Source organism: Rhinopithecus roxellana, chromosome 4, assembly GCF_007565055.1.
Source record: "Rhinopithecus roxellana isolate Shanxi Qingling chromosome 4, ASM756505v1, whole genome shotgun sequence".
Classification (NCBI taxonomy): Eukaryota; Metazoa; Chordata; class Mammalia; order Primates; family Cercopithecidae; genus Rhinopithecus; species Rhinopithecus roxellana.
In genome coordinates, this window is record NC_044552.1 from 47621697 (window position 1) to 47643323 (window position 21627).

The window sequence follows — 21627 nt, forward strand, 5'->3', positions numbered from 1 at the left end:
ACAGCAGCCTGGTTAGAAGTGCTCACTCTGAAATCAGGTTATCTGAGTGTAGGTCCTAGTTCATCCACTTAGGGCATATGAACTCAGTGGTCTTCCTGGTCTTACTAACTGGTCTTATTCCTATGTCTTTAGCTTACATTAAGGATAAAATTATTTCCTCAATAAGTTGGTTGAAAGTAACTTGAACATACCAGGGGCTCACTATACCTTTGTTATTATTTTCAAATTATTGTTCATGTATTTTTGAACAAAGTTAAGGGACTGCTAGCCATGAATTTTTTACTATTACATATTAAAAGAAATATTTTATGAAAGGACAGTTACCTATTACAAGCAATTATTTGCTAACCTGTTGGTCAGCAAAGTCAAGATTTTTAACTATGTCAGTGACTTAGAAAGTAGGATAGAGAATAACATTCTGTGTCAGCAGTGGGTGAGGCATAGGAATATTAATAAACACAGCACAGCTACAGAAAACATAAAATTATCAGGGGATACAAGATGTGTGTATGTTTTAGAGCAAGAAATACTAATTTGAGTTTCTTAAGGCTTTTTTGGCTTTCATATGTGTCAACATATATTTCATTTTCTTTCTATAATTTTAAAACTCATTTATCCATACAAGATATTGGAATAAGTTCAGCCTTGAAATTTAGTTTTTTATTGTAGAGAATAAAATGAAATGAAATGTGAAAATTATAAATAGAAACATCTATCCATCCAAAAATACTGAATAAAGAGAAAATATTTTCCTTATTTTTTCATCTACAATTCTTCCATTGGTAAGCCTCATGTGAGATTTTTACTTTGCATCACCTCTTCTCAGTAAGTAGTGTGAATTAGAATAATGATATAACCAATAGATTTTTTTGTTTGGAGTTAGTGATTTTTAACAATATTTTCTTTGTATATCTCTTTTAAAATAGCAATTTAAGTCTGAGGCCTATCAACAGCAGATAGAAATGGAAAGACTGAACCATCAAGCAGAGCTTTTACTAAAGAAAGTGACAGAAGAGAGTGACAAACACACTGTTCAAGACCCATTAATGGAACTGAAATTGATATGGGATAGCCTGGAGGAGAGAATCATCAACAGACAGGTAAATATCAAGACTTTTCTTAAGAAATTATACATTTTCAATTTCAGATATTAATGTAAAATACTTATTAAAGATAAAATTAGAATTCTTTCTGCTTCTCATATATTCTTTTATAACCACAAGGAGCATCAAACTTAAAACAGAAAGATATGATGATTAGGCTTCATTGGATGTGTTTATGGGCTTATGTAGCATGAAACAATTATTTTTTGCCCTTGTTTTATGGACATGTCATTCATAATATCAAATTTACAAATGGATTTTCTTCCCAATTTTTCTGTAGCATAAACTGGAGGGTGCTCTATTAGCATTGGGTCAGTTCCAGCATGCCCTGGATGAGCTCCTGACGTGGCTGACGCACACCGAGGGCTTGTTAAGTGAGCAGAAACCTGTTGGAGGAGACCCTAAAGCCATTGAAATTGAACTTGCCAAGCATCATGTATGTAGCTGTTAATGCATATTATGTTTCTTCTCTGTCCATTTCTAGTGTCATCAGATTTCTCAGATATATTTCTTCTTTATTCATGTTTCAAGTTTATGGTTTTGACACAAGTTCATATTTGACATTTATAACTAAAGGTTAACTACTTAAAACTTAAAACATTATAGTCAAAATATTTTTCTTAAAATATCGTGTTCAAAATATTTTTCTCATTCAAGGCAATTATTATCTAACAAAATAAGGATGAGCAATTTGTGCTAAAGTTTATTAGGGCTGCATGGCAAACACTAAAGGTTTAAATCCTTAATTATACCTGTCATTGTGATAATGTCACCTATTTTTTAAAGTTGTTAGGGATAGCCTAAAATATCATAGGCTGAAAATGTCCTACTGCAGGTTTTATGTATATTTTCACTCTGGGCATCCATATTTCCATGTCTCTTTCATTTGTAGCTTGTCATTTCTGACGTATTTTTATCTGTCTGTACATCTCTTATTATGTTGGGGCTTATCCCTTTGTCTCCATGTCACTCTTGTCTTTGGATTTTTGTATCTTACTCCTTTTCTTTCTGAATTTTTAAAAATATTTATTATGTTTTAAAAAGTTGTTATGTGTCCTGTACTTGATTTAAAGCTAGTAAGTTGAAAAATTTTTGTCTTAAGAGATATATGCAAAGCAGTCTTGTATTGTTGTCACCTTTGTGACACTTCTTCATAGATCATTCCCTATCCCTTCAGTCACTAGACTTAATGAATAAAAGATTATGCACAGTAGAGTTTATTCTGGCATTCAACAATCTTTCATAGACTTTGACATTCACATTAATAGTGGTATCTTCAGAGTCCTAAATCCTAAACTAAAATAAATTTTCTTTGATTATCAAATAGGAAATGTCTGATTGTTTTACATATTGATTAACATTTTTTAAAAAGGTGGGTTTTTAGCACTTTATGCTGTACAGTTTTTGACTATTCTTGCTTTTGTTCTCCTTCTTTCATACTTCCCCACAGTAATTGTTTCCTTGTTTAAAATTTTATTTTTCTCTTACCTTGTCTGTCTACATTGGTAGTCACTGCCCAGCCATATTTAATTAAACAATTTGGATTTATTTTGCATACTTAAAGTTGACATAGAAGCTTGTTTCATTATTTAATGGCTACATTATACATTTGCTTAGAGCCATAATGACTGGTGAGACCAACTGCCTAGCAACAAAATATGTTTATTCTCATGGTGTGAGTTTATAGCTGCATTTACATTTTTATAAACCAATTGATTGTCTTAAAACTAATATACATCAGGATAGGAACTTTGTATAATAAGGTAGGGATGGAAAAGTGAGGCACCCTGATCCAGTTATTTTGGCTCGGGATAGGTGAAGACATCTTACTTCTGTTTGTCTCTTTTTAAGTACTTTGAAATGGCTCCTTCTCTCTTTCCTTTTCTCTTTTCTTTGCATTCCTCAAAGATCAAAATTAGAGGACATAAAATTCCCAGCAGAATTACTGGAGGAAGGGACAAATGTTTCTGTTCCTTTCCTGCTTTCTTCTCCTACTCCTAAGCTCTGACTTTGTAGCAGGACTCAGACCATTCAGAAGAATGAATTTTATAGCATTCTCTTTTATATTTTGGCCATGAAAACATTTAACTTTTTGATTTTCAGAGTGATCCTACTCTTAACATACCAAAGTGAATGCTTTCTATAAAGATAACTTCTTACTCAGTTGGTTTTATAGCCTTTGAAAAACACTCCCTAACCAGATGCCTCAGAATATGAATGAAAACAGTCAGAGAAACAGTGATATCAGAGGGTTACTGATATTCACTGAAAATCCTCCCTGGTCTGAATTTCCTTCCAGATGTGTGATGTGTTATATAGGATGGGAGATGTTCTTTTTCTTTAGTATTGCCAACCCTGAGTCAATGCATACAGGGTAGGATCAACTTTTACCAACATTAAAGGGAGGTTTCTTCTGCTTTCCAAAAATGTAAGTGTAGCCTCCTTGAAATGAAACTATTAATATTACTAAGGCTATACTAATTCAGTAAAAGAAATTGATTTTTTTTAACCTTAGGGTTGCTTTCTGCAACCTAAGTTCCCCCATTTTAGTGCACTTAAGCATTATTAACCTATTCATATATTTCCACTTTATAAAAGGAAGGCATTATTTGCTGTATTCTGTAGTAAGCATTTCATTATATATGTTTTCTACTTAAAGAACAACTGAATTTTGGAATGCTGGGTTTAAGTATCTCTGATATAGAGTGTTAGTTTTAGGGCCTTCCAATATTTCAACTTAGCAGTCAATTCCAGGACCCCTCCAATGAGAGAAAGTAAAGGAATATTCTAGAATTTTTTTTTCTCTTTCAGAATGCTAATTGTGAAATATGGTACTGTATATCTTAGACATGATAATTTTATATTTGAAAGTGAATATGTAGGAGTAAAAATATATTTTGGTTACTTGACATGAGAATTAAACTAAAATTAGCTTGAACCAAGTGAGAAATTTTAGAACCTTTTAATTATAATCTCTAGATATTTAGTGTCATCAATTGCCAAGTCATTCTAGTGGGAATAACTAGCAAAGTGTTCTCACACAGTCATTTCAGGGGACATTGATAGAATAAAGGTATATCCACGAAGGTTGCAAATTTAAGGGAAAGGAAGTTCATCATTTAAAAACTTAATATTAGCCAGCCAGGGCAACATAGTGAGACCACATCTATATAAAAAACAAAACAAAATTAGCCAACCATGCTAGTGTGTGCCTGTAGTCCCAGCTACTTGAGAGGCTGAGATGGGACAATTGCTTGAGCCCAAGTGTTGAGGTTGCAGTGAGCTGTAATAGAACCACTGTACTGAAGTCTGGGCGACAGAGTAAGACCCTATCTCTTAAAAAAAAATAAAATTCTACACATATAATGTTTTTTTCTTCAGGATGTTTCATAACCAGAAAGGAAAACAGTTGTATTAAAGCTGATATTAACATGTTACCAACTAGCAAACATGGTGTTATCTTAATATTTTCAGGTGCTGCAAAATGATGTATTAGCCCATCAGTCCACAGTGGAAGCCGTTAATAAAGCAGGAAATGATCTAATTGAATCAAGTGCAGGAGAAGAAGCAAGCAACCTTCAGAACAAGCTACAGGTTTTGAATCAACGCTGGCAAAATGTTTTGGAAAAAACTGAACAAAGGAAGCAGCAGCTGGATGGTGCCTTGCACCAGGTGAGTAAGATAATAAATTGTGAAAGTTTCTATAGCATTCAAGACCAAAATAGCATGGAATTCTTTTATTAGTTCACAGAGTCCTGTTTAATTTTTATACCTTAAGGAGAGGAGTAAAAATAAGTGAAATAAAGAACAGAACAGCAGAAGAGAACACAGCTTTCTAGTTCTTAGCATAATACTCTTATCTACTAGAGCTCTCCTCATGAAGAAAGGCAACTCTAATGGTACCTGGCTGTTCTTAAGAATGCATAGAGAGGCTTAGCAGGCTGGGATTGTTTGAAGCTTATTTCCTGCTTGAAACTGACAGTGTTTATGGCCCCAACTTAAAACTCCCTGTTACTTCAGGCCAAAGGGTTCCATGGCGAAATCGAGGATTTGCAGCAGTGGCTGACTGACACGGAGCGTCATCTGTTGGCATCTAAACCGCTGGGAGGTTTACCGGAAACAGCCAAGGAGCAGCTTAATGTCCATATGGTAAGCAACATATTTCCTACAGCTTTAGCCTCAGAATAACAAACTGACCATTTTATATGGGCCATGGCAATACATAAATCATGGGAGAAGGCCCTAAAGGATATAGAGTTTATGGCAGAAATCACTGTATACATGCTAGAAACACACCATTTATTGATTAAAAATTTAAAGTCAGAACCTATTCTTTATTTCAAAGGTTAGTGTGTCAGTATATGAAAAGAGGTTTTAGAATTCTAGACACTTTTTAGACACAAACCTTCCCCCACAAAATAATAAGCTTGTATGGGTAGTACTATAACACAGCGTAAATTATAAAATTATTGTGCATTGAAGTGTAAACAAAAACCTCCAAAATAATCAGAATGACTTAAAATTATTGTTATAAGCATGATTGTCTCATTTGGTTTCATGGAAGGTTGGAAAATATACTCTTGTTCTGTTAAAAAAAGAAAACTTCCCTGTTTGTTTTAATGGTGATAGAGCTTTATCTTCCACTTCATACTTATAACAAATACAGACACGAAGAGGAGGCTTCTGTTTTAATTGTCCAGTCTGGAGTATTGTACCTGTGGGCTGTTCCTACCTAGGTCATGTGACACAGTGGCTCCTAAGAAGGATGAGGAAAAAATGATGAAATTTGAAATATGGGCTTTCTTTCATAGAAATAGGCACTGACAAATTAAATTTAGGCTACGTTGGATTTATTGACATTTTAAATTCATATTCCATTATAATTCAGCACTAGAAGTTCTGAGAGGAAACAATGTTTCAGATTTTGAAAGAGTCCCCTAATTTTTACATTTGTGAATTTACATCAGAAATTTTAAAAAATATTCAAATACTGATGATTATTATCTTGGGAGATAAAAGTAGAAGTACTTAGAAATTTGGCAAAAGAAATGAATCAGTGTACATCAATATATACACTCTTTAATAGAGATGTCATATTGTTGTAAGATCTCAATAAAACTGCACTTATTTGGAAATAATTTTGAATTTGGTGATTTGAAGAGGCAGTAACCATCTTGTAGATGTTGTAAAGAAATAAAACAGACTATGACAGTAGGTAGCATCACATTTATTTCACAATCACCATCAGTAGTGTAAGTCCTACTAATTTGGTATACAATTTTCTAGAAATCTTTATGGTATAGTTATTGTTTTTGAAAGTTATGTGTGTGGTTTTTTTTTGTTGTCGTCATTGGTTTTTAGTGCCATAGGAGACCTATTTGTTTCACTGGAAAAGTAATAGACTAAATAACTTGTAAGTGCCTATCTGCCTTTTTAAAAAAACCTGAGAGACTTCCAGATAGCTCCTTACTTTCCTGGAAAGTACTTGCACAGCTTTGACAGTGTCCATTAATTATACATTTAATGAACTCATGAACAGATAGATGCTTGGGATTATTTTCTAATAATATAAATATTTTTTAAAATGTTAGTTTAGAAGAGTATAAGAACTTGAAAGCAAAGAACTTATCTTTAGAATACTTTACTTTTAGAAAAATATTCCATTTCAGCTAACTGAGTTTGGGTGGGGTATTTACAATGAATCTTTTGTAACCCTATATAATAAATTATAGAAATCTGTTTAAATAAGTTTAAATTTGTGATTTAAAGCATTCTAAAGAGTTGTTGATATTTGTAATATCATTTCAATAAAGTTCTTTTGATTTTGTTATGCTAGAAATGAAGAAAAGTACAAAATTTACAATATTAGTTTCCTGAGTTTTTAGCTATATCTGAAAGTTTTGCTTTAGGATTTAAAGGTTTTAGTAGGTGATATTGTAAATACATATAGATAGGGCTTTTTTTTAAAGCTTAAGAAATAAATTTTTGAGGTGATGAAAATGTTCTGGAGTTAGTGGTAATCACAGAACCTCGTGAATATAATTTTAAAAACAGTGAATTGTGTACTTATAATAGTGAATTTTATATTGTATGAGTTGTATCTCAGGTTTTAAAACTTATAAAGTTGGAAATGTAAGTGAGAAATATATAATCTTCCAGTGAGAACTATGATTTAACCCACATTATAGTTAAATAAGTAGAATAGAACTGGTCTTAATGTTTTAAATGAGAAGTAACTATTGTTTTGTTGGTCTTAAAGTTTGAATTTGTTTAAGCAATATTTTATGTCCTGTATAGAAGATACACACAACATTCTAGTTAGAAGCTTTAGAAATGTTCTAAATGAGAATAATATTCATAGTACCACAAGTTTGATTCTTATAATTCCAGAGTCTGAATAATCAACTTAAATATATTACTTATTTATATATTTACTTTCTGTCCATTGCATGTCCTCTGAGTGCAGAATTAAATTGTACCAATGAAATACTACATTCATTGTATCATAGTACAAGGAGGGATCTATGGGAGACTCTCATTTTACAGAGGAAGGAATTGAGGCTCAGAGAGGTGAAATTACTTGCCCAAAGTCACAGAACTAACTAATTACTTTACAGTGAAAGCTTTCTTGACAGCATTTAAACTACTGCTTCAAATCTTAGTATGCCAGAATGGGCTGATAAAGATAACACCATTTTTGAGATTTCTCAGTAGATAGGGTATGACTGTAGGTTTAGTTGTTGTTTTAATGTAGTGAAAAATGTAAGTGCGTCAGGGTTGCTCTGAGAGATGAATATATGATGAGGGGCTTGGGACTAATGACCTAGAAAAATAGAACTCTTAAATTTTACTTTCTTAAAGTGATATAACTTGAGGGTATCCCAATTTAGGAAGTCTGTGCTGCCTTTGAAGCTAAAGAAGAAACATATAAGAGTCTGATGCAGAAAGGCCAGCAGATGCTTGCAAGATGCCCAAAATCTGCAGAGACAAATATTGACCAAGACATAAATAACTTGAAAGAAAAATGGGAATCGGTGGAAACCAAACTCAATGAAAGGAAAGTATGTGCTTTGATTAATATAATGGAATCAGTGTTTTAGTTTTTCCATTTCTTGGACATTGCCTTATTTCTGAGTAGAGCTATCAGGAGTAGAACTTTCAGTAATTCATGTTTAAACATTTTTTTTGTATATATTCGGAGATTTCATGGGGTTAGTTGAAAATAATATTCTATTTTAACATGAGAACAGATTTAAAGGGGGATATATTCAAAAACAGATAAAGATATAGATCGAATGTTACTAAGGTATATTTTTAAATGTTAAGAACTACTCAATTTCTGGGCCATTAAATAATTAATTCTATTTTAGTCTAATTTGTTTAATTAATTAAACAAAAAGTTATATGTATATGGGGGTGGGAGGGAGGGAAAGCAAGAGAGTGAGATGATTGTATATATTCTTTTAAGTACTTACATTTAAAAATCCATGAGAATGGATTAAAATGTATATTAAATTATGAATATGTTTTTGTTATGTTTGTAAAACCACAAAAATGACAATCTAAGAAATCTCAATATTGCTATTCAATGCTATGAAAAAAACAATAGGCTAGAAATACGAGATTATATGCCATCACTGATGGAGCATAAAGTATATTTCATAATATTTTGAGCCCCCAAATTAATTGTATAAATATCAACTTTTCTTTTTATAGATTATAATTGTGTTCTTTGGTTAGTTTCCAAAAAACATGCTTTAGTGTATATTACATTTTTTCTAGTTACAGTAAGATGCTGCTTACTAGGCTTAAAGGATTTTGGTTTGCCAGTATTTTAGTATGGCCCATTACGTTTATAAGATATTTAGTTAATATATTAATAGATATGCATAAATAAAGTGGGGATAGGAGAGGAATCTGCCAGAGAATGTTTAAACTGAAACAAACAAAATAACCAAGGCCCTTAAACATCACATACTAAACAATCTGTTCTTGCAGACTAAACTGGAAGAGGCTCTCAACTTGGCAATGGAGTTCCACAATTCTCTCCAAGACTTCATCAACTGGCTTACTCAGGCTGAACAGACCCTAAATGTAGCTTCTCGGCCAAGTCTTATCTTGGACACCGTCTTATTTCAAATTGACGAACACAAGGTATGTAGTGAGTCAAATAGATAGGATTCTCCTTTCAGACACCAGGCTTTTTTTTTTTTTTCGAGACTGAGTCTCACTCTAGTGGTGCAATCTTGGCTCACTGCATCCTCTGCCTCCCAGTTCAAGTGATTCTTGTGCCTCAGCCTCCCCACAGGTAGCTGAGATTACAGACACCCACCACCATGCCTGGCTAATTTTTGTATTTTTAGTAGAGATGGGGTTTCACCATGTTTGCCAGGCTGGTCTTGAACTCCTGACCTCAAGTGATCCGCCCGCCTCAGCCTCCCAAAGTGCTGATCTCAGGCATGAGCCACTGTACCTGGCTGACAGCAGGCCTTTTTAAAGTCAAAAGAATGCATTTGGTATTTTGAAAGCTTTTGTTTGTCCTTTAAAACATTTTCAGGTTTATGACACCAGAATCATTTTTAATATTGATCTGATTTTCATTTGTTTCTACTTATGTCCTTTTTTTTCTGGGAAAGGTTTTTGCCAATGAAGTAAATTCTCATCGTGAGCAGATAATAGAACTGGACAAAACTGGAACCCACCTAAAATATTTTAGTCAGAAACAAGATGTTGTTCTAATCAAGAATCTACTTATCAGTGTACAAAGTCGCTGGGAAAAAGTGGTTCAACGGTTGGTAGAGAGAGGAAGATCTTTGGATGATGCAAGGAAGAGAGCCAAGCAGGTAATAATCCTTTAGAAAAATTCTTCTAAACTTGTCAATAAATCACTTCTAGCTGTTGAAATCTATGTTATGGATGTACTTTTATCACAGGCTGTATTAGGCGTAACAATCATGGCATGGTGCCATGGTGGTTCTTTCCTGAAAGGGCTGTGGCCTCAGTTTGGATGCTGACATCACTTTTTGACCTGGCAGCAACTTCAGCCCCTGGGGACTAATCTTAAGAAGACTGATTACAGCTTGACTTTATAGACAGGCTATTATCATTGAGGCCCAGAAAGAAGCTCAGAATTTGTTTTTATTGGGTTTGTTTTCTTTTTCTTTGTCCTTTTGACCTCCATTCTCATAATCAGAGTGAGACATCATACTTCATTGTATTGCTACCTTTTGTTTAGCTCCTAAGCCAGACTTTGTTCACAAGCTGTCAGTGCTGAGAGCCAGACATAGAGCCCTCCCGACAGCTTTCTGAAGGGTCATATTCTCTGTCTGAGTTGGTCGGCACTCCCCACCTCTCTGAACACTTGTTGACAGACCTTCATTTCTTTTCTAATATTTTGAGCAGATAATAGAGCTCCATCTCACTTTGAAATTAATTTTTTGAATCTTTTGGGGCCACTTTAAATTTTTAATCTAGGGAATTTCACAAATTTCACAAAGAACTCTCCTTACTCCCTTTACCTGTTATTAGCATTCCATTCTAGACTAAACACAAAGAGGTAAAGTTATGCAATCTCTGTGTGTCTTTGTACTCCATGGAAGAGAGAGATGTACCTACCTTGCTTGACAAATATATATATTTTTAAATCTTTGATTCTTACTAGAAATTTAGTGTAATATTGTAGGAGGATTTTACAATTACTTTTTGCCTCAGTCAGCTACAATTTTCTAGCCTTAGTGTTATACCCCATTGTTTTGAGGAGTTAGGCTCAATTGGGTGATGCAAAAAGATGTCATGAGAGTCAAGTGTTTCAATGTTTAATGCTAACAGTACAAATGTTTAAAGGCTTTAGAAATGACAAATTGCATTGTTATAGCATTACACACCATAGACCCCATTTTGAATGGGAGGTGTGAAATGTTCAATATTACAGATGAGTCACTGGGATAGACTTGGTCTCTAATGTTTCTTTAAGACAGTATTAATTCTGAGCCTGACACTTTTCTCTCCACATTATGTGGTGCAATAGCATGTGTAGTGCAGGCATTTCTTGAGTTATGAACATCAATTTATAAATGCTTCTTGGATATCAGTAGCCAGTTACTCATCTTTTTCCTCCTTTCTTGATTTAATCAATTTTATTTTCTTATTTTGTCTAATTAACTTTATAAATATTTGCTGCTGTTTTTAGTGCAAATGTATAGCATTTCCTCTATTTATATGGCTTAAAAATAGTTTTGAAAGCAGAACCAGCCTCAGAACTTGTGCATTTGTATCATTGACCTTACCATCCAACTGTTATAGCCTGTATTATTTGGAGTCAAACTACCTAACACCTTGACTCGCTGTTTCTTCAATTTATTTTTTCTTATTCTAATATCTCAGTTTTTGGCTCAGATATTGATCATACTTCTCTGACTTTCACAATTCATGTGTCTATTCTAGTTTCCATTTTTCCATGTTTAAATTGATTAAAGTTGTGAGAGGGATATGAAGGTTTGTAATGAGATGATATCCAGAGAGCCCTTACAGTTTTGTGAGTCTGTGTCCTTAATCTGCTCTTATTGTTCAATATCTTGTTGTTGTTTCATTATTCATGTGCTTTGGTATACAATAGATTTAATTTTGATTACTAAATTTTTTGTTAGGTATCCGTTCACTTAAGCTTATTGTGATATAATTTATAACCAATTTCACAGTTGTATCAGAAAATAGTACCTGCTGGTTCTTTATGGCGAACAGAAAACTGTACTCAAAATCAAGTATGTATAGTACTAGAATGTTTGCAAGGTTATAGATGCCAAAGAGAATAACATTTTGTTAGAACCCAAATATTGTGGCTGCTCAGACATATAAAACCATTATGTGAGGCATAGGCATTAATTTGAGGATTTTGATAGCAGCAATAAAGATGTTGAAATATCTTTGCATTAAATAGGAATGCAATGGTCTCTTTTTTGTTTCTGCTACTTTAAAAAAATCAATTTACATGCTTTATACTTCCCCCTCCCCATTTTTGTCCCTTTTTCTTAACATAGGGATTAAATTCCCTAGAAGTAAACCCAGATCTGTCAACAGCAGTAAACAACAACAACAATAAAAATACAAAACATTTTCTGAGAGTTTATGTTAATTATTGAACAAGAAGAAAGTATAAGGAAGAAGTTCTTTCTGGAGCTTCCTTTTTTCTAGGCTCTTTTAGAGCTGATATGTTGAATGAATTAAAACAAAGTGACAGTGGGGCACAGCCACTGATAATGCTAAGCATTATCAAGACTTTTTTTGTAATTTGCCAATGAAAGCATTACTTTTTTCTTCTTCAGTGGAGATTTTGAAATAACAATTTTCAGCATTTTCATTACTATTAATCTCTGTCTTAAAACTATACTAGGTCTCAAGTATAATATGCTTAAAAATGTTTCAGACAAAGATGTGAATTTCTTTCCAGTTCCATGAAGCTTGGAGTAAACTTATGGAGTGGCTAGAAGAATCAGAAAAGTCTTTGGATTCTGAACTGGAAATAGCAAATGATCCAGACAAAATAAAAACACAACTTGCACAACATAAGGTGGGTCCATAATTAAGAAGAGCATACCGTCTCATTATATAGTTCAAGATCACTTTAAAATCCTTGCTTCATCACGTGTTTATTCATCACTAAAGAAAAAAGGCTGTCCAGTGTGAACCTATATTAAATTTAAAACCTATTGCTCTTCATGTTGGTTGTGTTGCAATATCTTTACTCTTCAGTGACCATTTCATTAATTATTCCAAGGTTAATTGTTACAAAGAAAAACACAAAATAAAAGTGGAAGTCCTCTACATTCTAAAACATATAAAGGATTTGTAGCGGTTTTGAACATTGGCATTTCAGTTTTTCATGATAGCTATCTTTTTCTGTACTTTCTTTGACAGACAAAATAGCACCTTGAAGATAATTCTGTAGAAAAAGTAATAGATATTTGCAATATAGATTCTTTTAAACAATAGAATGAGAAAAATTGGTTGCCCATACCTAAATTCAAAATTAATATTTTATTGTGTTTGTGCACATATAAAATTACACCCAACCTCAAAAATACCCAAAGACATGTTTATATAGACTGGTAAAGCATGTAGAAACACTATTTTTTTAAATATTTTCTACTTTTTCTATGTCTATCATGTTTTATACCTACCACATAACATTCAAAGAGCATTCCCTCCCACCCTCCCCAGCTCTTTTGAATTTGGATTTCTATGTAATTCTATTTATAAAGTGACCCCACCAGCCATCAGGGTGAGGATGTGGGTAAAAGGAGTTTGATTCTTGCAAAGGGTTTTAACAATTTTAGGCATGTACATATAAATTATCACTTGAAACATAATTTTAAAAGGCTGGAAAAATTGGGCTGATAAAAATTTTATCATTATCAGGAGGAAATCTTGGCCATCATCTTCACACAGGTGGCTGCTTCCATCAGTGGGTCTAACCTTTGGAGATCATGATTAGAGGGATGGGAGGAAACATATTGAGCATCTGCTTTCTGGCCAGATGAGGGCTAATGAATGGCTTGCTCTGCTGGCACCCCTGTGAGCTGCCACATTCAATATTGGGAGCACAGTGACAGTGAACAGCACCTTCCTTCCTTCCCCTCTGATGGGGAAGTGAGAGCTTCCTTCTCAAAATAGAATGCTTTATTTGAACTTGAACATGGATGTTGTATCATGTAGTCTTATGAAAGTGTATTGCATACTAACGTTAGAGAGTCCTATAAATAAGAATATCTACCTTTTTAGAGTCTCTGTTTGGCAACAGTGATGTGTATTCAACCATAACACTTTTTGTATGTCTGCTTTGTGAAGAAAATCTCTGTCAATACCATGATTCTATAACATTGGCATTCTGTTTAGAATAATACGAAAAGAATATTTATGGATAACAAACTGTAGAAATAATGTGATTATAATTGTGTTGTCTATTACTTAGAAATTTCCAGATGTAGTTGCCTATTACCCATGACAAACTAAGTAATTTAGTCATACTAAAACATTTTAAAGTATGTAGCTTTTAAAGGCAGTAAAAACTTCTTAGGTAACTATAACCTTGAGATTATTTTAGAAAATTGTACACTTGCATAGCATTTTACTATCTAAGGTAATTTTAATTTGCTACAAGGATTGAGAATCACTGTATTAATGTTTCCATTATATTTTGTGAGTTCGTAAGCTTCCCATGAAGTTGACCTTTCTTTGTTCTCATTCCTGCTATTGGATATTCAGTAGCAGTTATCTCATTCCTTCTACTCTTCCTGTTGAGTATTTATAAACATCTACTAGGTGTAAGATGATAATGAGAGGTCTACAAAGACAATGTCCCTGCTCTATAAAAGCTTTTATTTGAGTTGTGTAAAAAGACTATACAGATGCTCCTCAACTTACAATGGGTTTTTATCCCCATAAACCTGCTGTAAGTTGAAAATATTGTAAATCAAAAATGCATTTAATACAACTAACATTAGCTTACAATAGAACAAGATCATCTAACACAAATCCTGTTTCTATAGCAAAGTATTGAATACTCAGGTAATTTATTGAATACATGACTGAAGTATGGTTTCTACTGAATCCCTATGACTTTTGTACCATGGTAAAGTCAAAAAATCCTAAGTCATCATAAGTCAGGGACCGTCTATAATTCATCTCCGTTTATTAGGAATGCCTCTGTTAATGCCTCTTACCTATTTATTAGTCCCAAGAAGAAATGCACATATTTTTCTTGTTAAATGTATAGGAGTTTCAGAAATCACTCGGAGCCAAGCATTCTGTCTACGACACCACCAACAGGACTGGACGTTCTCTGAAGGAGAAAACCTCCCTGGCTGATGACAACCTGAAACTGGATGACATGCTGAGTGAACTCAGAGACAAATGGGATACCATATGTGGAAAATCTGTGGAAAGGTAAAATGTTCTTTAAGACAGTTTGGTTACTCTGTAGACCTCTTTCAAATACACAGTAATGGTGCTTTGCAGGGACATTTCAGAAGCCTTAAATATTTCCTTTACCTAAGGAACTTCTGTTTGTCCTAAGTACCCCACACAAATATCATTTGCATTGAGAAGACTTTGTTGTTCATTATTTTTAACTACTCATTACAGTAAAAAGTGATATCATTGTCCAAGCTTCTGCCATCTCACACCTGACTACACCCACTGCTTCTGACTCGTCTTCCCACGTCCACCTTTATCACTTCTTTAACTCAATTTCTACATAACTACTAGGATAGTCTGTTGAAGATGTAAATGGAATCTTGTCATTCCCCTCCTTCATACCGTTTGGTGATTTACTACTGGGCATGCATTGAAACACAGGCTTCTTAATGTGATGTGCAAGGTACCACTGATCTGGCCCCAGCATTTCTTTCTAACTCCATCTACCCCTTTTTGATCTCCCTCTTTCTTATTACATTTCCATGAAAACCCAAGACATATTTCAAAAATTTTAAGTAACTAAGTACAATAGTAGTAGAGTTCAAATATCTTGTACATGTTTCCAAATTTTCCTGTTGATCCTTAATCCTAATGATTTTTGTCAGCATCAAGATTAAATAGATTATATTCAGTTCTAGGGAACTCAATAAGTTTTTGTCACGTCAGTTTTTTAAAAATCTTAAATTCCTCAGCCACAAAATTTTACATACCTTTTCCAGTATTGTATACATGGTTTTATTTACAACATTTTTGAAAAGACAAAAAAATTAAGTCATGACAAACAGATCAATGAATGCTAGGAGTTTGAAGACAGGGACAAGGTGTGTCTATAAAGAGGCAGCATGAGGGAGAATTTTGGGATGATTGAACTGTTCTGGATCTTGAGTGTGGTGATGGTTACATGAATCTATATATGTGTTAAAATGTATAGAAGTGTATACGAAAAAATGTCAAGTATACTGCCTGATAATCTAAAACAAAATTTTAAAAATATTTGAACAATTTAAAAGGTTGATTTTTATAAAGAAACATGAAAGGTCCATGGTTTCCAAAGGTGAGAATTTTCCTGGAACAGATGCCGTGTATTTAAGGAATAAAAAAGAAAATTTAGAAAAGTTCTGTTTTTTTTTTCTAAGAAGAGCAAAGAAACAACAATGAATACCAATATACTGCTCTTCCTCTTGAGTACCACTCAACCTTCATCAATTAATTTTAGATGTTCAGATATATGAGTGGCTTTTTTTGTTGCAAGGATCGATTTTTCTACCTTTTTCCCTAGACAAAACAAATTGGAGGAAGCCCTGTTATTTTCTGGACAATTCACAGATGCCCTACAGGCTCTCATTGATTGGTTGTATAGAGTTGAACCCCAGCTGGCAGAAGACCAACCTGTTCATGGAGACATTGATTTAGTGATGAATCTGATCGATAATCACAAGGTAATGTTATCTGGGGCATTTTATTTTATCTTGTTTGATTATTCTGAGTGTACAAGGAAATGTAAACCATTTAAATTAGCTTTTAAAATCAGGAGACTATAGAACATATGACATATCAGTCTTTATTTTTGAAATATGTGTCTGTTTGAGCAGAACCTGGAAGCTACCTTTAAAAGTGATGGGGAAATATTATTTAGTGTCAGTGAAATACTTTTGTTTTTAATTACCGGATCTAAAACCTTTTTAGAACTTGGAAAGTGATTTCATTCTCTGGTACTTTAAAGCAGATTTCAAGAATGTTTTACTATCTTTAGTTATGCACTTAAACAATTATGTAATAAAATTTAAAATCATTCATTCAGTGACCTGACACTAAGTTATTGCGTAAGTGTGTAGATTTGTGACATGATCCGTGGGGGTCATGACCAACTGCTTTTAAAAATATGGAACCAAAACTGTTTTAACCTTGCCCCTTGAACTATAGCAATTTATGAGTCAGCAGCATGTGCTATGAGGGATTTGATTATTGTTTACTTCAAGAAAACTGGCTTTCTTGAAATATCCTGATATATTTATGTTAAACTGTCGTGTCATGTAAATCAAAGGTAATATTCAAGGTGTCCAGCTAAGTGTAAGGTCCTAAATTATGATCAAATCATATAAAACAACTTAGCCTGGAAACAATATGAAGCATAGTACTAATGTAGAATAGTTGTGTTGGAGTTGACTTTATATAAAAACGTCTTACATCACTCTACTTGAATTCATCTTGGATTTCCTCTGTCTAGTGTTTGAGTTCAGAAAACTTATTTCATTTATAATGTTCTCTTTATACTGGTTATGCTATTTTGATCTTACCATTCCTTTTAAAATAGTCTTATTGCATATTTATTTTCCCTTTTTTCTTTCTATTCTATTGTTATACCCATAAGAGAGTTTGTTACACTCGAAAAGTGAAACAAACCAAATTAAAATAAAATAAAAGAATAAATAAAGAACAATGGTTAGGTCTACAAAAGCTAAAAATTTAAAAATTACATGGCTTTGCTTATATTGAAATAAATATTTTGTGTATGGTTAATACTTCTCTATTTTCTGGCATTTATTCAATGAGTAATAAATAGCGTAATGTTACTTTTTACATAAATGCCATTTCTGTAAACTCACTGTCTAAATATTTAGTACTCTAGGTAATTGCCAGATCTTTTATATATTAAAGGTCATCAAGAATGAATAAATCATTTAGCATTAGTAATACAAATAGAAGGCTCAAGAAGTTCAAGTATGCAAAATGCTTTGGAAAGTCTACTGAAAACTATTGGACTAGTCCTATCATAAATGGAATATTTAAATACTGTACCATATGCACATGTGTTTATGTGTGTGTGTGAATGTGTGTATTGGTGTATATGTGCGCATTTGTATCTATCTGCAGGCATATCTCATAACTGTTAGAGTTGAATCCGTCAAATAATTAATCACTTTTGTGACAGGCTCACTTTTGTGAATGATCTGAGAGTATCAGAATAGAAACCTATAGATAAGGCCAAATGGTAATATTCGTTTATGATGATTTTTTTAAAAACTCATTAATTTTGTTGTGACAGAGTGTTGGTTATTAATGTTTGAAAGATCTAGTTGCATACACAGATTCTTGGATCAAAAATAAAGAGCCCTGGGCTCACTTCTTAGATCAGTCTGTGGCCAAAATAAATCAATTTAATTTCTGGCACATCAAAGTTTGTCAAAATTAGGCAGAAAAAAAAAAAAAAAAACCCAGAAACTTTTCCTCTAAGGTGAAAGACAGGGATTTAAGCCTCTAAAATTTGACATTATGAGTTAGTACCTAATATATTATGAAAGACCAAGGAGTTTTATAGGAGTAAAGGACCGTCTGCCAACTTCCTTTGGAATTCCCTGCCATTATCTCTAAGAACTCCGTGGTACACATGTCAGGATTGTTTAGTCCTCTCTTAGCTTCTTAGATACATCTCTTAAAGTGGTGCCGAAGCCAGCATCACTTGGAATTCACACTAATTATTTGAGAGGAATTGGGACACCATATTAAAGAATAATTAAAAAAAGGAATCTGATGTGTTGTTTTATGAAATTGAAATAAAGAAGGCTGGCTGCCATTATTTAAATCCAATATGTCATTTAAAAATAAGATAATCTTGTTTTCTCACGAGAATGTGACAGGACTGAACAAATTTATACAAGACAAATTTGTATACAATTTATACAAATTTATACATTCTTGATGGTGCTCAAATAGGAGCAGTGTGTCGTTTATCTTCTGAAGATGCTGCCAGAAATACGGTTATTAAACTTTAGGTCTTCGATATCTGTACATGATGTTATGTGCACATATATATCTCAAACAGTATGTGTTGCTGTTTTGGTTTTGTAATTAAAAATAATTTTTCAAAATATGGTCTTCTTAGGCCTTCCAAAAAGAGTTGGGGAAGAGGACCAGCAGTGTGCAGGCCCTGAAGCGCTCAGCCCGAGAACTCATAGAAGGCAGTCGGGATGACTCCTCCTGGGTCAAAGTCCAGATGCAAGAATTAAGCACACGCTGGGAGACCGTGTGTGCACTTTCCATATCAAAGCAAACACGGTTAGAAGCAGCCCTGCGTCAGGTAAAAACCATGTAAATGAGAGCTGGGTGTAGTGGGAAAAGTATTGAAACCTCAACAAGAACTATTCTAGTAAAAAACTGAGTAAACTGTGAGTAAAAAACCTTGTGTCTCAATCAGGATAGTCTGAAGAAGGAAATTCTAATAGCATCATTGCCTTGATCCTTCTCCCACCCTCCCCCATGAATTTAAATTACTGCTAGAGGGAGGCATTCTAATCTTCACATAGAAGTGCTGCTTGAGTAATGTTTCAGCTTGGAAGTATGATGGACTGCCATTCATCTAAAATCAAGTTGTTAAAGTGGTAATTTTTTCTTCATATAGGCCTTTTTTATATATTAGGTGTTTTCTTATTTTTAAAATATGTATATCTTTATCTTCTTAATGGGAGTAATGAAGCAATTTAAATTTAAAATTTTTTTTTTTCATTGAGAGGATGAATCCACTATACAGTTCTGTAAATTGTGCTAACAGGCATATTTGGGAATTTTGTTTGGTGTGTGTGTGTGTATGTGTGTGAACTCTTAGGCAGAGGAATTCCACTCGGTGGTACATGCCCTCTTGGAGTGGCTGGCTGAGGCGGAGCAAACCCTGCGTTTCCATGGTGTCCTCCCAGATGATGAGGATGCTCTCCGGACTCTCATTGATCAGCATAAAGTGAGTAACATATAAATGCTAAGTAAAGCTAAATTAGAAAATCAAAGCAGGGAAAATAGACTCACGATTACAAATATCAACTGCATGAATATTTTCCTTCCTGAGAAATACTTAAACACCTGGTACATTTGAGAGTGTCCTTCTGTCCACCTTGCTTACATATGTATGTCCCCGTGCACCCACACACATGTATGTATACCTGTCTTTTTATGTTTCCTTTTTAGGGAAGGTAGTTATACTGTTTCCTATCTCAAGGAAGCATATTGATTTATCTAGGCTTTTTGGCTTTTGACCAAAATTGGTCGATATTGTTGCAGTCATTATGTGGGTTTCAAAAATAAAACTTCTTTAATGGGCAGTTTGGCATTTATAAAATTATACCTGTAGGATTGTAAATTAGTAATTTTGCCCTTTGTAAACAAGACACACAGGTAATTTAATAACTCACCTTTAAATCTATTTTTAAGCCTCCACTGCTTCTGTTCTTAATCAAGAGCCTTTTAAATCCTTTTTAGAAGTAACTATAGTATACATTAAAAATTTTAAAAATGAATTCCACAGGCCAATATTCTGTTGAATAACTAGCCAAGTCTAAATCTGGCTATTGAGTTTTCAAATCAAGATCTTTCCTGTGGCAATGCATGAAACTTGCCAAAACCCTTCAGAGAGTGATCCAGATATCTCTGAACAGATGTTTTTTAACCTTTGACTCAAAAAGTCAGGAATTTGAAATGGTAACACTCAATGTAGTGTTGATGTCAGCATTTCCTATTAACTTTAAAGGATCTTTTTAACACCAGTAAATAATTTTGTCTTTTGAGATCAGGCTGGAAATACATCATTAATTTTAGTGTAGCATGGATTACATCATCTGTAGAGACTTGTTATTTTAATTAATACCCTCTATCAAAGATAGGTTGCTGAATCTATAGCAATGAAATATTGCCATGTCATTTAAAAAGTGGTGCAAGCTTTCATAGCATTTTCTGGAAGAATGAAATGCTGTATACACCATTTAAATTTGAAGCTATAATATAAGAAGAAGACAATTACATCAAATTTATTATAAATTTTTGAGTCCATTCAACATTTTGAAAATGTAGTTTATATTCTATTACTGTGGGCTTACCATCAGCCAGCATTGAGTTCTATTAACATACTTAGGTTTGGGTCTCAGAGTAGCAATAAATATTTGCTGGACACCACTTAAAGCCCGTCGTGCGTATCTAACACCCTACAGAAAGGAGCCTATTTGTGGTATCACCACTCTCACAGGACCAGGAAACCTCCAGGAGGCAAGTATCCAGAGCAGGGGTAGTGGTTTTTACAACAAATTATTTTTAAATAGCATAAAATTACCTGTAATTTTATAAAGCATTTCTTAATAATATTTTGCAGTAACACTATTCATTCTTTTCCATCTCTTCTGTTTCTCTTCACACATTCACCATTCCCCAATCAAAGAAAAACAGAATATTTAATTTCTTAACACTAGGACTAGAGACTTCTTAGTATAATCCAGTTTCTAAAAACGGCAGGCTTTCCCACATGAGAACAAACCAGTAAGGTGTAAGGTTCAGACTAGGTTGGAAGGGCATAGAATTCAGTGGAATGTTGACAGTCCAGTCCACCAAATAGGTGTAGAAGTGATTGAGAGTACATTATTTGTATCAGCTGTTCTCTGGGGGAAACACAGATGTTAGATTAACCTATTTTTTCCTCTTCCTTATAATGTTGCAGTTTTTAACTTTTTTCATTTAGGAGGATCTGTATTGAAAAAATGATAATTTTTTAAGTTATGATATTTAAAAAGTAGGTCAT

The 21627-nt window shown here is 33.6% G+C and overlaps 1 protein-coding gene across 15 annotated transcripts in view; it reads left to right on the forward strand.

Annotated features, from left to right (window-relative positions):
• Positions 1-21627, forward strand: part of DST (dystonin) — a 385237-nt gene that overhangs the window by 340913 nt on the left and 22697 nt on the right. For all 15 annotated transcript variants that reach the window (XM_010387943.2, XM_030928393.1, XM_010387944.2 and 12 more), the window contains 12 exons: positions 927-1100; positions 1384-1539; positions 4578-4775; positions 5124-5252; positions 7994-8164; positions 9102-9257; positions 9740-9946; positions 12550-12669; positions 14875-15044; positions 16354-16513; positions 18958-19152; positions 19678-19806. In XM_010387943.2, coding sequence (XP_010386245.2) covers positions 927-1100; positions 1384-1539; positions 4578-4775; positions 5124-5252; positions 7994-8164; positions 9102-9257; positions 9740-9946; positions 12550-12669; positions 14875-15044; positions 16354-16513; positions 18958-19152; positions 19678-19806 — 1965 coding nt within the window. The remainder of the gene's footprint in view (positions 1-926; positions 1101-1383; positions 1540-4577; positions 4776-5123; positions 5253-7993; positions 8165-9101; positions 9258-9739; positions 9947-12549; positions 12670-14874; positions 15045-16353; positions 16514-18957; positions 19153-19677; positions 19807-21627) is intronic.